At 54.5% G+C, this 13,214-nt stretch overlaps 1 protein-coding gene across 1 annotated transcript in view; it reads right to left on the reverse strand.

The window, feature by feature from the left end:
* Positions 1 to 13,214, reverse strand: part of PPP1R16A (protein phosphatase 1 regulatory subunit 16A) — a 42,061-nt gene that overhangs the window by 5,141 nt on the left and 23,706 nt on the right. Inside the window, exons 2-9 of the mRNA XM_073562378.1 lie at positions 12,341 to 12,411; positions 11,752 to 11,897; positions 11,267 to 11,370; positions 11,058 to 11,182; positions 5,516 to 5,641; positions 4,508 to 4,583; positions 1,066 to 1,195; positions 823 to 988 (exon numbers count right to left, since the gene is read on the reverse strand). Of these exons, the coding sequence (XP_073418479.1) occupies positions 823 to 988; positions 1,066 to 1,195; positions 4,508 to 4,583; positions 5,516 to 5,641; positions 11,058 to 11,182; positions 11,267 to 11,370; positions 11,752 to 11,897; positions 12,341 to 12,411 (944 nt within the window). The remainder of the gene's footprint in view (positions 1 to 822; positions 989 to 1,065; positions 1,196 to 4,507; positions 4,584 to 5,515; positions 5,642 to 11,057; positions 11,183 to 11,266; positions 11,371 to 11,751; positions 11,898 to 12,340; positions 12,412 to 13,214) is intronic.

The following is a 13,214-nucleotide window of genomic DNA, read 5'->3' on the forward strand; positions in this document are numbered from 1 at the left end:
TATTACAGGGCCCGCAATCTCCCCATTATTACAAGTCAGGGCCCACAGTCTCCCCATTATCATTACAAGGCAGGGCCCGCAGTCTCCCCATACTCATTACAGGGCAGGGCCCGCAGTCTCCCCATACTCATTACAGGGCAGGGCCCGCAGTCTCCCCATACTCATTACAGGGCAGGGCCCGCAGTCTCCCCATACTCATTACAGGGCAGGGCCCGCAGTCTCCCCATTCTCATTACAGGGCAGGGCCCGCAGTCTCCCCATTCTCATTACAGGGCAGGGTCCGCAGTCTCCCCATTCTCATTACAGGGCAGGGCCCGCAGTCTCCCCATTCTCATTACAGCGCGGGGTCAGCAGTCTCCCCATTTATCATTACAGGGCAGGGCCCAGTCTCCCCATTTATCATTACAGCGCGGGGTCAGCAGTCTCCCCATTTATCATTACAGCACGGGGTCAGCAGTCTCCCCATTTATCATTACAGGGCAGGGCCCGCAGTCTCCCCATTTATCATTACAGCGCGGGGTAAGCAGTCTCCCCATTTATCATTACAGGGCAGGGCCCGCAGTCTCCCCATTTATCATTACAGCGCGGGGCCAGCAGTCTCCCCATTTATCATTACAGGGCAGGGCCCGCAGTCTCCCCATTTATCATTACAGCGCGGGGTAAGCAGTCTCCCCATTTATCATTAAAGGGCAGGGCCCGCAGTCTCCCCATTTATCATTACAGCGCAGGGTCAGCAGTCTCCCCATTCTCATTACAGGGCAGGGCCCGCAGTCTCCCCATTCTCATTACAGGGCAGGGCCCGCAGTCATCATCACTCCTCACCACCTGCGGCTGGATCTCTGCCTTTGCTGGCTTCTCCTCCTCGTCGTCCTGAGCTTCTACCTCGCTCTCCCGGGATCCTCGCTGCTGCCACACCATGGCCTCCTTCTGGTGCTCTCGGCGGTATAGGTTTGTGCGCTCAGTGACGCTCACGCGGCGGACCACCTTCCTGCAGATACAAGGTGGTATGGTCATGGTCAGCTGACTGCTCTGGCGGGCATAATGACGGAGCAGCAGTGACCTCACCCCCGGCTGCCCGCGCTGGACGTTCTCCTCTGGAGGGCGCTCTTGTGCTTATCCTGGGATTTCCTGATGGCGTCGTGCTTGTGCTTCAGCTCCAGGATCTTGGCGCGCACGTCCTCGTCACTGCACACGTCTGTGGAGAGTCAGAGAGGCGGAGTCATGGAGATGGGGGGGGGCCACAGGAGTGCATGGTCACCCCCTTGGAAACACTTGTTTAATTCAGTTTTGTATTCATTTCTCCACGGACGCAACGAGGGACAAATTATTACCGGCGGCTCTGACAACAATAATCGGGACAATGAGCGCAATAAAAGGCAAAGTTACAACCAGTTCCCTTCTGTATGGAACTAACACAATTCCAAAAGGAAGAAAATTATGGGTATAACAATAAATTATATTGATAAACTCAAAAGAAAATCAATAATTTTAATCCCATAAAAATGATGTTGGACTCACACTGTAAACTCCAAATAAATTCTAATAAAAAGAAAAAAACGGAGTTCCATACAGAAATTATAAAAAATACGTATGTTTATTACATCAAGTGACATACATGTATATAATATTTACTAGAAAAAAGACCCTAAAAAACGTGTATAAGCCCAAGGCACACAATAGGGTAATGTAAAAATATTGCACATAAAAGAGAATAAACGCGCGTCGGGGCGGCCCGTGGCTCCAGGGCACCCTCGTAGCAGACATGATGGGTAAGCACTGAAAGTATTTTTTGCACGGACTTTGGCCATTTCCTCTGATGTTACACACACTGGGGGTATTCCAGGTCTCATGAGCATAAGTAATTGCTTTTGAGGGGTTATGTGGTGGATGGATGAGGTTGAAAAATAGCATCTTACATTGATACTGTTATTCTCTTTTATGTGCAATATTTTTACACTATTACATTACCCTATTGTGTGCCTTGGGCTTATATTATATACATTTTTTTTAGGGTCTTTTTTCTAGTAAATATTAGACATATGTATGTCACTTGATGTAATAAACACATGTATTTCTTATCATTTCTTTTTATTACCCTTCTGTATGGAGCAGCGGGGTACGTCGTCCTGGGGACGGCTCAGGCTCTCCATTCATTGTCAGTAACACAAATACAGTGGCATGTAAAAGTCTGAGCGCCTCTGGTCATAATTACTGTTATTGTGAGCATATCAAATAAGGAATTGGCTGCACTCTATTGCCTCATTGCTTGATTTCCTTATTTGATATGCAAGTTGTTTCTTGGTATGCACCTATTCAGACTAGTTCTAGATGTGCCGTCAGTTTTTTCTGTTATTGTGAGCAGTTACGCAAGATGAAGATGAAATGATCGGAAATGGCCTAAAGTTGAAAAAAAAATTAAAATCATCATTTGGAGAGGCCAGGGGATGCAAATAACCCAGGTTTATAACACCCCAGCCTCCTCTAACCTTGTGCCAAAACCCAGCAGCCATGGGTTACCTGCGCACGGCCTGCATACCCAATGCTAAAGATGCGGTACGCAGGTCACATGCAGCGTCATGTGCCCATAGGCGGAGCTGACCGGAGGAGGCGTGGCAGGGGGCGGAGCTTCACGGTGAGCGTGCGCTGCACCTCAAAATGCTAGTGTGAAACCAGCCTTAGGCATCATCCACAACGTAATGCAATAGATAAATAGGACCGATATTATAGGGAATCTGTCAGCCCATTTTTGGCCTATGAGCTGTGGCCACCGCCATCAGGGGCTTATCGCCAGCATTCTGTAATGCATTCTGTAATACTGTAGATAAGCCCCCGATGTAACCTGAAAGAGAAGAAAAACGAGTTATATTGTACTCACCCAGGGGCGGTCCGATTCGGGTCCGGAGGGTGTCGCGGTCCGGCGCCTCCCATCTTCTAGCGATGACGTCCTCTTCTTTGCTTCTCGTCGCGGCTCCGGCCCTGTTGAGGGCAGAGCAGAGTCCTGCAGTGCGCAGGCGCCGGGAAAGGTCAGAGAGGTCTGGCGCCTGCGCTCTGCAGTACTTTACTCTGCTGTCAACAGGGCCGATATAGTACGCCTGCGCAGGAGCCGCGGCAGAAGTAAGAAGAGGACGTCATCGCTAGAAGATGGGAGGCATCGGACCGGACCGCCCCTGGGTGAGTATAACTCGTTTTTCTTCACTTTCAGGTTACATCGGGGGCTTATCTACAGCATTACAGAATGCATTACAGAATGCAGGAGATAAGCCCCTGATGGCGGAGCTGGCAGCTTATAGGCCAAAAAAGGGGCGACAGATTCCCTTTAAGGCTGGTCACACTGAACTCACAGGCCATGGATGCAGGTCCTGAGACGAATATAATCAGGCACAGAGTGCTGTACATGCATATGGCTGCTGGGAAAGTTCCCCACAGACCTGTCCCACAGTAGAAAATGTTAAATATAAGCCAATTATAGCTATGTAGTGTTACCTTGGGACATGGTGTGATCAGAATGCAGGCAGGACACGGGTGCGTGCAGGCAGGACACGGGCGCGTGCAGGCAGGACACGGGCGCGTGCAGGCAGGACACGGGCGCGTGCAGGCAGGACACGGGGGCCTCGACGCGCATTTGACCACCTTGGTTTGGTCAGGAGGTTACCTGGGGTTGGTTTCTGACCCGATATAAGCTTGGTAACGGACCGGGCTTATATCCAACAAGGAACTGGTGGCAGCATAGCATCCCGGTGTTATTGGGGGATCCTGGCAGTGACGGACCGGAGGTATATATATATATTCCCGGCCTGGGACTTGTGATATATATACCGCCCTCACTGCGGAGCATCCCGATAACCAGTATAAGACAGGACAGCCTCTCTTTTGCGACTACTTATCCTAGGTGCAGTTCCCTGACTGACCTGAGGGTAAGGGTGGAGCCAGAGAGCTGTGACTGTGTAAGCTACGTCCAGATTGGTGACGACGGGGTGACATCCGTATCCCCCCGATCCTCTCATCTATTTTCCTTATAGAGAATGATCCCTAACACAGGGCAAAATCCACACTAGACGACAAAAGGTGCAAGCTGAAGGTTTTACAATGGCCCTCACAGTCCCCCAATCTGAACATCATTGAAAATCTGTGACGAGGCCTGAAAACAGCAGGAGGCGGCAAAACGCCCCAGGAAACTCACAAAACGGGAGGAATTCTCCAAGAAAGAAAGGAGGAAAATCCCTCAGAAGAATGGGAGAGCCTGGTCTACAAGACGTGCTTACAAGGGGCGATACCTAAATACAGAGGAAAGGTCACCGGTAACTTTAGGCCTTTTACATCACTTCATCGTCAACTTGCTTCACTGTTCCCCATAACAGGCATTACGCCCAGGAGACGACACAATATATATATATACGCTTATCAGCACAGGTTACACGTCCTACAACTGCCAGAAGGGATCTGTGATCACGTGATCGCATCATTGCCCCCGACCTCCCCCGTACACAGTCACATCACGTGTTCGCACCCAGAGGCGTCTCATCCAGCAAAGACTTGGAGTTCAGGTCGGCGCCATGAGCAACAAGCATCTCCACCAACTGCACCTAAGGAGGAGAGAAACCGGTGAGAAGATGCCGGGCGAGAGAGGGGCGAGGGCGCTTACCACACGGAGAATGGGGAGCTGGAGATTTGGCCCGGAGTTCCTCCTGAGGGGGCCGCTTCCACTGGTGATCAAAGGAAGGTGGTCAAAAAAGTGGCGAAAGATCCAGGCACAACCATCCAGGGATGAACGGATTCTTTACTCAAACGCGATTAAAACACTAAAAGGCGAAGCCTCGTACTGACGCGTTTCAGGTGTCTACAGACAATCCGACACATACACATCGTCTAAACACAAGGGCAATTACAACACCAGCGCCAATAAGTGGGAGCCTGCGGCCGGAGCGGAGCGGGGACACATGATGGGAATAAATGCAATGCCTGCAGGGAGGGAACATATGACCCCAATTATAATGGGCGAAAGGGAAGAAAACACCGCAGACTTGGATGAAAAAATGGCGGCTACACAGCGACAAAACCCCACACCGGAAAACACTAGGAGGAAGCGGGAGAATGAAGCGGAGAAACCTCAGAGAAAAGAAGGAAAAACACAAGTTACAAAAATAGGTAACAAAATCATTCCCAGATCAAAACAAAGTCACAAACACAAATGGTGACCGTGTGACGAGTGTGCGCCGCCGCCTGTGTGATGGTTGTGCCAGAATCTTTCCTCATTTTTTTTGTCCAAGAACAGGTGATAACAGCACTGCCAGGCAGCCTGAGGCCCCGCCTCCCTCCGCCAGGCAGCCTGAGGCCCCGCCTCCCTCCGCCAGGCAGCCTGAGGCCCCGCCTCCCTCCGCCAGGCAGCCTGAGGCCCCGCCTCCCTCCGCCAGGCAGCCTGAGGCCCCGCCTCCCTCCGCCAGGCAGCCTGAGGCCCCGCCTCCCTCCGCCAGGCAGCCTGAGGCCCCGCCTCCCGCAGCAGGGGACAGGCACTTACCTGACCCCAACAAGCTGCGGCATGGAGTGGCTCCCAACCATCACTGTCCCGGGCATTCAAAGAGGCCATGTTCTCCAGAAGAAGCTCCGCCGCCGTCACGTAGCCATTCGCTGCCGCAATGTGTAGCTGTAATACAGAGGAAGAGAGTCCTGAAGTCGGTGCATTAGAAGGGGGGAGATGAACCGCTCCCCGTGCATTAGGGGCGGGGGGGGGGGGGATGAGCTGCTCCCCGTGCATTAGGGGTGGGGGGATGAGCCGCTCTCCGTGCATTAGGGGTGGGGGGGATGAGCCGCTCCCCGTGCATTAGAAGGGGGGAGATGAATCGCTCCCCGTGCATTAGGGGCGGGGGGGGGGGGATGAGCTGCTCCCCGTGCATTAGGGGTGGGGATGAGACGCACCCCGTGCATTAGGGGTGGGGGGGGGGGTGAGCCGCTCCCCACGCATTAAGGGTGGGGGGGGATGAGCCGCTCCCCGTGCATTAGGGGTGGGGGGGGGGGGGATGAGCCGCTCCCCGTGCATTAAGGGTGGGGGGGGGGGATGAGCCGCTCCCCGTGCATTAAGGGTGGGGGGGGGGGGAAGAGACGCTCCCCGTGCATTAGGGGCGGGGGGATGAGCCGCTCCCCGTGCATTAGGGGCGGGGGGATGAGCCGCTCCCCGTGCATTAGGGGCGGGGGGATGAGCCGCTCCCCGTGCATTAGGGGTGGGGGGGGAAGAGCGGCTTCCCGTGCATTAGGGGCGGGGGGGACGAGCCGCTCCCCGTGCATTAGGGGCGGGGGGGACGAGCCGCTCCCCGTGCATTAGGGGCGGGGGGGGGGGGGGGGGAGAATGAGCCGCTCCCCATGCATTAGGGGCGAGCCGCTCCCCGTGCATTGGGGGGGGGATGAGCTGCTCCCCGTGCATTAGGGGCGGGGGGATGAGCCGCTCCCCATGCATTAGGGGCGGGGGGATGAGCCGCTCCCCGTGCATTCGGGGCGGGGGGGGGGGGATGAGCCGCTCCCCGTGCATTAGGGGCGGATGAGACGCTCCCCATGCATTAGGGGTGGGGGGGATGAGCTGCTCCCCGTGCATTAGGGGCGGGGGGGGATGAGCCGCTCCCCGTGCATTAGGGGCGGGGGGGGGGATGAGCCACTCCCCGTGCATTAGCCGCTGCCAGTGCACCAGGGGCAGCTTGCTTTAAACCAGGATACGCAACAGTCTGGCGGGCGATCACTAGGTAACGACGCTCGCCCGGTGGGCACAGACATCTCCTTGCACACAAGATGTCACCTGACACCAGGGACAAGGTGTGAATTATACATGAGGCTGAGAGCTGAGAACACAGAAGGAGGCGGCAGATGTGAGGCCCAGTGGAGATCCTCCAGGCCCGGGAAATGGGGGCACTCGCCAGTATTACAATACCGCTTGCTCTTACTGCTGGGGTTATTGTTCTCTGGTGTCAGCACATACACATATGTACATGCTGCACACACACACTCATGGCTGACAGTGTTTCTCCCAGACAGTTATTACAATTTCACACTTTCTTTTACAGGTTTAGTTCCTTTGGGTTTATTGGAACACAAAAATAGAAAATTGGACATAATTTTACACAAAACCCCAAAATAAGCCATTTTGATACAGGAAAGATGTATATCTGTGTACCGTGTTAGCACTGAGGACTCTCAATTCTGAATATTTTTCCAAAATAAGCCGGACATAAGCCAGATGGACTTGTAACCTTGAGATAGGCGATATTGAGGTTCTCCGATCCTCAGACAGTTCTCTTCTCCTCTTTCTGTTCTCCGTGCTTAGTGTGGCACCCACACACACACACAATGCAAAGATTGAGGCGACTTCTACCCTTTCATCTGGTTTCAGGTGTGATTTTCATATTGCCCTCACCTGTTACTTGCCACAGGAGAGTGTGAAGGAGCATCACATGCTAGGAACAAAGAGGTTTACCCACAATATTGGAAAAAAGTAGATTATCCACCGAATCGTCCTCAGTAAGAAAAACTTGAAATTTATTTCACAAACACATTAAAAACCAGGAACGACAGAACACAGACTTCACTTTTCTGTAGTCTGGTCTTCCAAATGCTATTGTTTTTACTCCCCAGGGGACATTCTGCTGGAGAATCTATGTTTCTTCTCCTTGCTGCAGTCCTGGGAGACTCTGCACTGTTCCTCCTCGTAGCTCCTCGCTGCAGTCCTGGGAGGCTCTGCACTGTTCCTCCTCGTAGCATCCCTGGGCAGCTCCGTGCTGTTCCTCCTCGTAGCTCCTCGCTGCAGTCCTGGGCAGCTCCGTGCTGTTCCTCCTCGTAGCTCCTCGCTGCAGTCCTGGGCAGCTCCGTGCTGTTCCTCCTCGTAGCTACTCGCTGCAGTCCTGGGCAGCTCCGTGCTGTTCCTCCTCGTAGCTCCTCGCTGCAGTCCTGGACATGTCCGTGCTGTTCCTCCTCGTAGCTCCTCGCTGCAGTCCTGGGAGGCTCTGCACTGTTCCTCTTCGTAGCATCCCTGGGCAGCTCCGTGCTGTTCCTCCTCGTAGCTCCTCGCTGCAGTCCTGGGCAGCTCCGTGCAGTTCCTCCTCGTAGCTCCTTGCTGCAGTCCTGGGAGGCTCTGCACTGTTCCTCCTCGTAGCATCCCTGGGCAGCTCCGTGCTGTTCCTCCTCGTAGCTCCTCGCTGCAGTCCTGGGCAGCTCCGTGCTGTTCCTCCTCGTAGCTCCTCGCTGCAGCCCTGGGAGGCTCTGCACTGTTCCTCCTGGTAGCATCCCTAGGCAGCTCCGTGCTGTTCCTCCTCGTAGCTCCTCGCTGCAGTCCTGGGCAGCTCTGTGCAGTTCCTCCTCGTAGCTCCTCGCTGCAGTCCTGGGAGGCTCTGCACTGTTCCTCCTCGTAGCTCCTCGCTGCAGCCCTGGGAGGCTCCACGCTGTTCCTCCTTGTAGCTCCTCGCTGCAGCCCTGGGCAGCTCTGTGCTGTTCCTCCTCGTAGCTCCTCGCTGCAGTCCTGGGCAGCTCCGTGCTGTTCCTCCTCGTAGCTCCTCGCTGCAGTCCTGGGAGGCTCTGCACTGTTCCTCCTTGTAGCTGCTCGCTGTAGCCCTGGGAGGCTCTGCACTTTTCCTCCTCGTAGCTCCTCGCTGCATCCCTGGGAGGCTCTGCACTGTTCCTTCTCTTAGCTCCTCGCTACAGCCCTGGGAGGCTCTGTGCTGTTCCTCCTCTTAGCTCCTCGCTGCAGCTGAGAGGCTCTGCACTGTTCCTCCTCGTAGCTCCTCACTGCAGCCCTGGGAATCTCCGTGCTGTTCCGCTTCTTAGCTACTCGCTGCAGCTCTGGGAGGCTCCGCGCTGTTCCTCCTCTTAGCTCCTCGCTACAGCCTTGGAAGTCTGTGCTGTTCCTCCTCTTAGCTCCTCGCTGCAGCCCTGGGTGACTCTGTGCTGTTTCTCCTCTTAGCTCCTCGCTGCCTGCAGCCCTGGAAGGCTCTGTGCTGTTCCTCCTCTTAGCTCCTCGCTGCAGCTCTGGGTGACTCTGCACTGTTTCTCCTCTTAGCTCCTCGATGCAGCTCTGGGAGGCTCCATGCTGTTCCTCCTCTTAGCATGGAGCCTCCCAGGGCTGCAGCGAGGAGCTATTCCTCCTCTTAGCTCCTCGCTGCAGCCCTGGGTGACTCTGTGCTGTTTCTCCTCTTAACTCCTCACTGCAGCCCTGGGAAGCTCTGCGCTGCTCCTCCTCTTAGCTCCTCGCTGCCAGCAGCCCTGGGAGGCTCTGTGCTGTTTCTCCTCTTAGCTCCTTACTGCAGCCCTGGGAGGCTCTGCACTGTTCCTCCTCGTAGCTCCTCGCTGTAGCCCTGGGCAGCTCCATGCTGTTCCTCCTCTTCGCTCCTCGCTGCAGTGCTGGGCAGCTCCGTGCGGTTCCTCCTCTTCGCTCCTCGCTGTAGCCCTGGGAGGCTCTGCGCTGTTCCTCCTCTTAGCTCCTTGCTGCCTGCAGCCCTGGGAGGCTCCGTGCTGTTTCACCTCATAGTACAGGTGTCTTCATCATGATGAGCTCACTTCTCCTATTTTCTTTCATGTACAATTTTGGAAAGGTGCTAACAATTGTGTCCAGCCCATATTTGGAGTTGTGTGTGAAATTATGTCCAATTTGCCTTTTTTTGTGTTATTCCAATACATAAAGGAAATAAACCTGAGTATAACAAAACACGCTCCAGAAAATGAAGTATTTCTCCCAGAACATTATTAGATTTCCACAAGTCCAAGGGTGCCAACACTTTTGGCCAAGACTGCATATTATATACGGTCATATAAAATATTGGCATCTCTGTGCCCCTATATTCTCCCCCTCCCTGTTACAGTAACACGAGCTAGCAATCTGGCTGCCTCTATACAATTTAGTGTATGGGGGAATGGGTAAGACTGCGATGTATAGATGGGGACAGAGATGCGACCACTCTAATTAACATGTAGAAAGTCCTCAGGTGACTGAAGGAAGCGTCTTTTGTGAGAAAAACAGATTTAGAATAGGCAGGTAATTAGACAAAAGGTCTTTTCAGACAATATGGTACATGCCTCTAGCCACAGAAGTGGAAGAACCCTTTTGTCCCATCAAAGGAAATGCTCTGCATTTACACTAGATGCTTTTTCTCCCTCCAAGGAAAATATTGCATCTCTGGCACACATAGGTCTCTGAAAGAAATTATGAAGTATCGACGTTTGTATGGATCCGAACTAATAGGGGGGGCCGGGGGGGGTTTTTGGGGAGAATATGCATGTTTTCTTATAACTGCAGCCCCCGCCTATAAGCCCCAAATCCATAATGGCCAAATCACTGGCAGCAGCCATGTCATGCTTGGCGTCTGGGTAACAATAAAGTCTCGAAGACATCCCACAAGTCGGCCCACGTGAGGTCATCACAGTGGGGTGTGTGGGTGTAATTCAGGCGCTGATAACAGATCAAGAAGAGATCTGTTCTCCTGTATACACACTCGTGTGTGCATGAATCCAGTTTACTGAACAGCCTCAAGTGAAGCGCTCGCCTTCACTAAACTGAATCGTCACTGCGATCGGCGTAGTCAATATTTTGTTAAACCCTTTTATTTTATGTAATTATATACGCTGTATTGTTTTGTCCCCTTTAAAATATATACACAACAGATTTTGCATTTATATTTTTTTTTATAAACACTGCCTATTGTTCTGGATTAAATGTAAAATGTAGCTGTTCTTTTCCTTTTGTTCTGTAAACCGCACCTCGAAGCCATACGCTACAAGAACCAGACCCAGGCCTCAGTCAGCCTGTGTATAATAAAACACGACTAGTGGCGGCGAGTCGTCCGGGGTTATCGTAGAGTTTGCAGTGGCTGTCCTGGGGGTAGCTACATATATTCCATGTGTTGGAATCGGAGGTGTATATACCATACACTCACTGTTAGGTCAGCTATCGGGAAACTATTAGTGGTGACAGCCTGCGGCCTCCTCCGTTATTTCTTCGGTCAGTCGTGTAATTGCTCGGACAATAGGGGGCAGCAGAGCTGTTCCACACAAAGATCCCAGCAGGTGACAGACAGACACGGGTCACTCACCAGGCTGGTGCCGGCTGTGTCCTGAGCGTTGACCTCGGCCCCTGATTCCAGCAGCTGCCGGATATCGGACACCATCATCACCTCGGTGGCCGCCCGCGCCTCCTCGATCTTCTCCTGGGTGATACCTAGTTAGGAGAGACCCCGCGAGATTGAGCAAAGAAAACCATCACAGGATTGGGCAGTGGAAGGGCGGCGGGGGAGGCACTCACCCTGATCAGCCATAGCGGTCTCTATGTGGTCCAGGGTAAGGTCATCCTCACAGAGGTCATAGGACATGTTCCCATCAGAGTTCACAGCCAGCAGGTTGGCATTACTATGGAGAGACGGCACGGTCACCCCGACATGTATACAAACGTCTCCTCCACGTTACTATGGACACCGCGACATGTATAATGGTCTCCTGCACGTTACTATGGACACCCCGACATGTGCACAACGGTCTCCTCCACGTTACTATGGACACCCCCCCGACATGTGCACAACGGTCTCCTCCACGTTACTATGGACACCCCCCCCACATGTGCACAACGGTCTCCTCCACGTTGCTATGGACACCCCCCGACATGTGCACAACGGTCTACTGCACGTTACTATGGACACCCGACATGTGCACAACGGTCTCCTGCACGTTACTATGGACACGCCCCCGACATTTGCACAACGGTCTCCTCCACGTTACTATGGTGACTCTTACTGCTGGATGAGCAGCTCCACCAGCTGCAGGTGTCCGCAGGTGGCAGCGGCGTGCAGCGGCGTCCATAGTTCACTGTCGCAGGCGTTCACATCGGCTCCGGCATCCAACAGCAACCGGACGATCTCCTCATAGTCATCAATGCAGCACTGAGAACACAAACACATCCATGACCGGCGACGAGTTGGGGGGGGGGGGTTGAGGAGGACGAGTTGGGGGGAGGAGGACAAGGAAGGAGGACGAGTCGGGGGGAGGAGGACGAGGAAGGAGGACGAGTCGGGGGGAGGAGGACAAGGAAGGAGGACGAGCCGGGGGAGAAAAGGAAGGACGACGACGAGCGGGGGAGAAAAGGAAGGAGGACGAGCGGGGAAGAAAAGGAAGGAGGAGGACGAGCGGGGGAAAATAAGGGGGGGGGGGGGGGAACAAGTGAAAAAGAAAAAAAAGGAGGAGTGCACTGAGTGAGGCGTAATTGGGGGCACTGTTGGAGATGGGGGGGGTTTGTGTCAGTGTCAGGGGGCAGTGGATGCCGGCACTGTTGGGAGGGGGTTGCTCTGTCAGGGGCAGTCGGCGTCCCCTGGGGTCACGCACTCACCTGGTGCAGCGCTGTCAGGCCGTCCTCGTTGTACAGATTGGCGCTGAATCCGCTCTGCAGCAGCTGACGAACTGGAGAGAGAGAGACCCCGTTATACAGTGCGGAGGACGCCGGCTATTACAGAAGGCGCAGCAGTGGGGCACACCGGGGGTCAGCGGGGCACACCGGGGGTCAGCAGGGCACGCCGGGGGTCAGCAGCCCATGCCGAGGGTCAGTGCAGGCACAAGGCCACACAAGACACCACCCAACATTCCCAGCACAGATGCCGCCGAGCAGGGGTTAAATCGGACCGTGTGCAGGTGGAGCAGGATGTGGGTCTCGTGAGCCGGTGCTGTCGGAGGGGCCGTGCCCGTGTTGGAGTTGGCACATTACTGTCTGCTAGGTAAATATCCGGCCCTGGAAACGCCATTAACCCAAGAGAAGCCACAGCCCTGGAGAAAAATGATGCAGTGAAGTGTCCCCACAGCCACTGCCGACCAGTGTGCCACAGCCAAGCCAGCAGTGAGGGGGTTAACCTCGGATCACCCTGAGTGAGGAAGAGGAAGCAGCAACTTCCTGATCTCAGAGTCAACAGCGAGGTCTGCGATACACAGGATGGCGAGGCCATGCCAACCTCGCACCTCGCCATGTGCCAGGAGCAGGAGAACGCAGCGCCAGGCGTCACTACAGAGCGGAGGGCACGCAGCGCCAGGCGTCACTACAGAGCGGAGGGCACCCAGCGCCAGGCGTCACTACAGAGCGGAGGGCACGCAGCGCCAGGCGTCACTACAGAGCGGAGGGCACGCAGCGCCAGGCGTCACTACAGAGCGGAGGGCACCCAGCGCCAGGCGTCACTACAGAGCGGAGGGCACGCAGCGCCAGGCGTCACTACAGA

The sequence above is a fragment of the Dendrobates tinctorius genome, unplaced genomic scaffold, assembly GCF_039654945.1.
Source record: "Dendrobates tinctorius isolate UK_male_01 unplaced genomic scaffold, ASM3965494v1 ptg000349l, whole genome shotgun sequence".
Classification (NCBI taxonomy): Eukaryota; Metazoa; Chordata; class Amphibia; order Anura; family Dendrobatidae; genus Dendrobates; species Dendrobates tinctorius.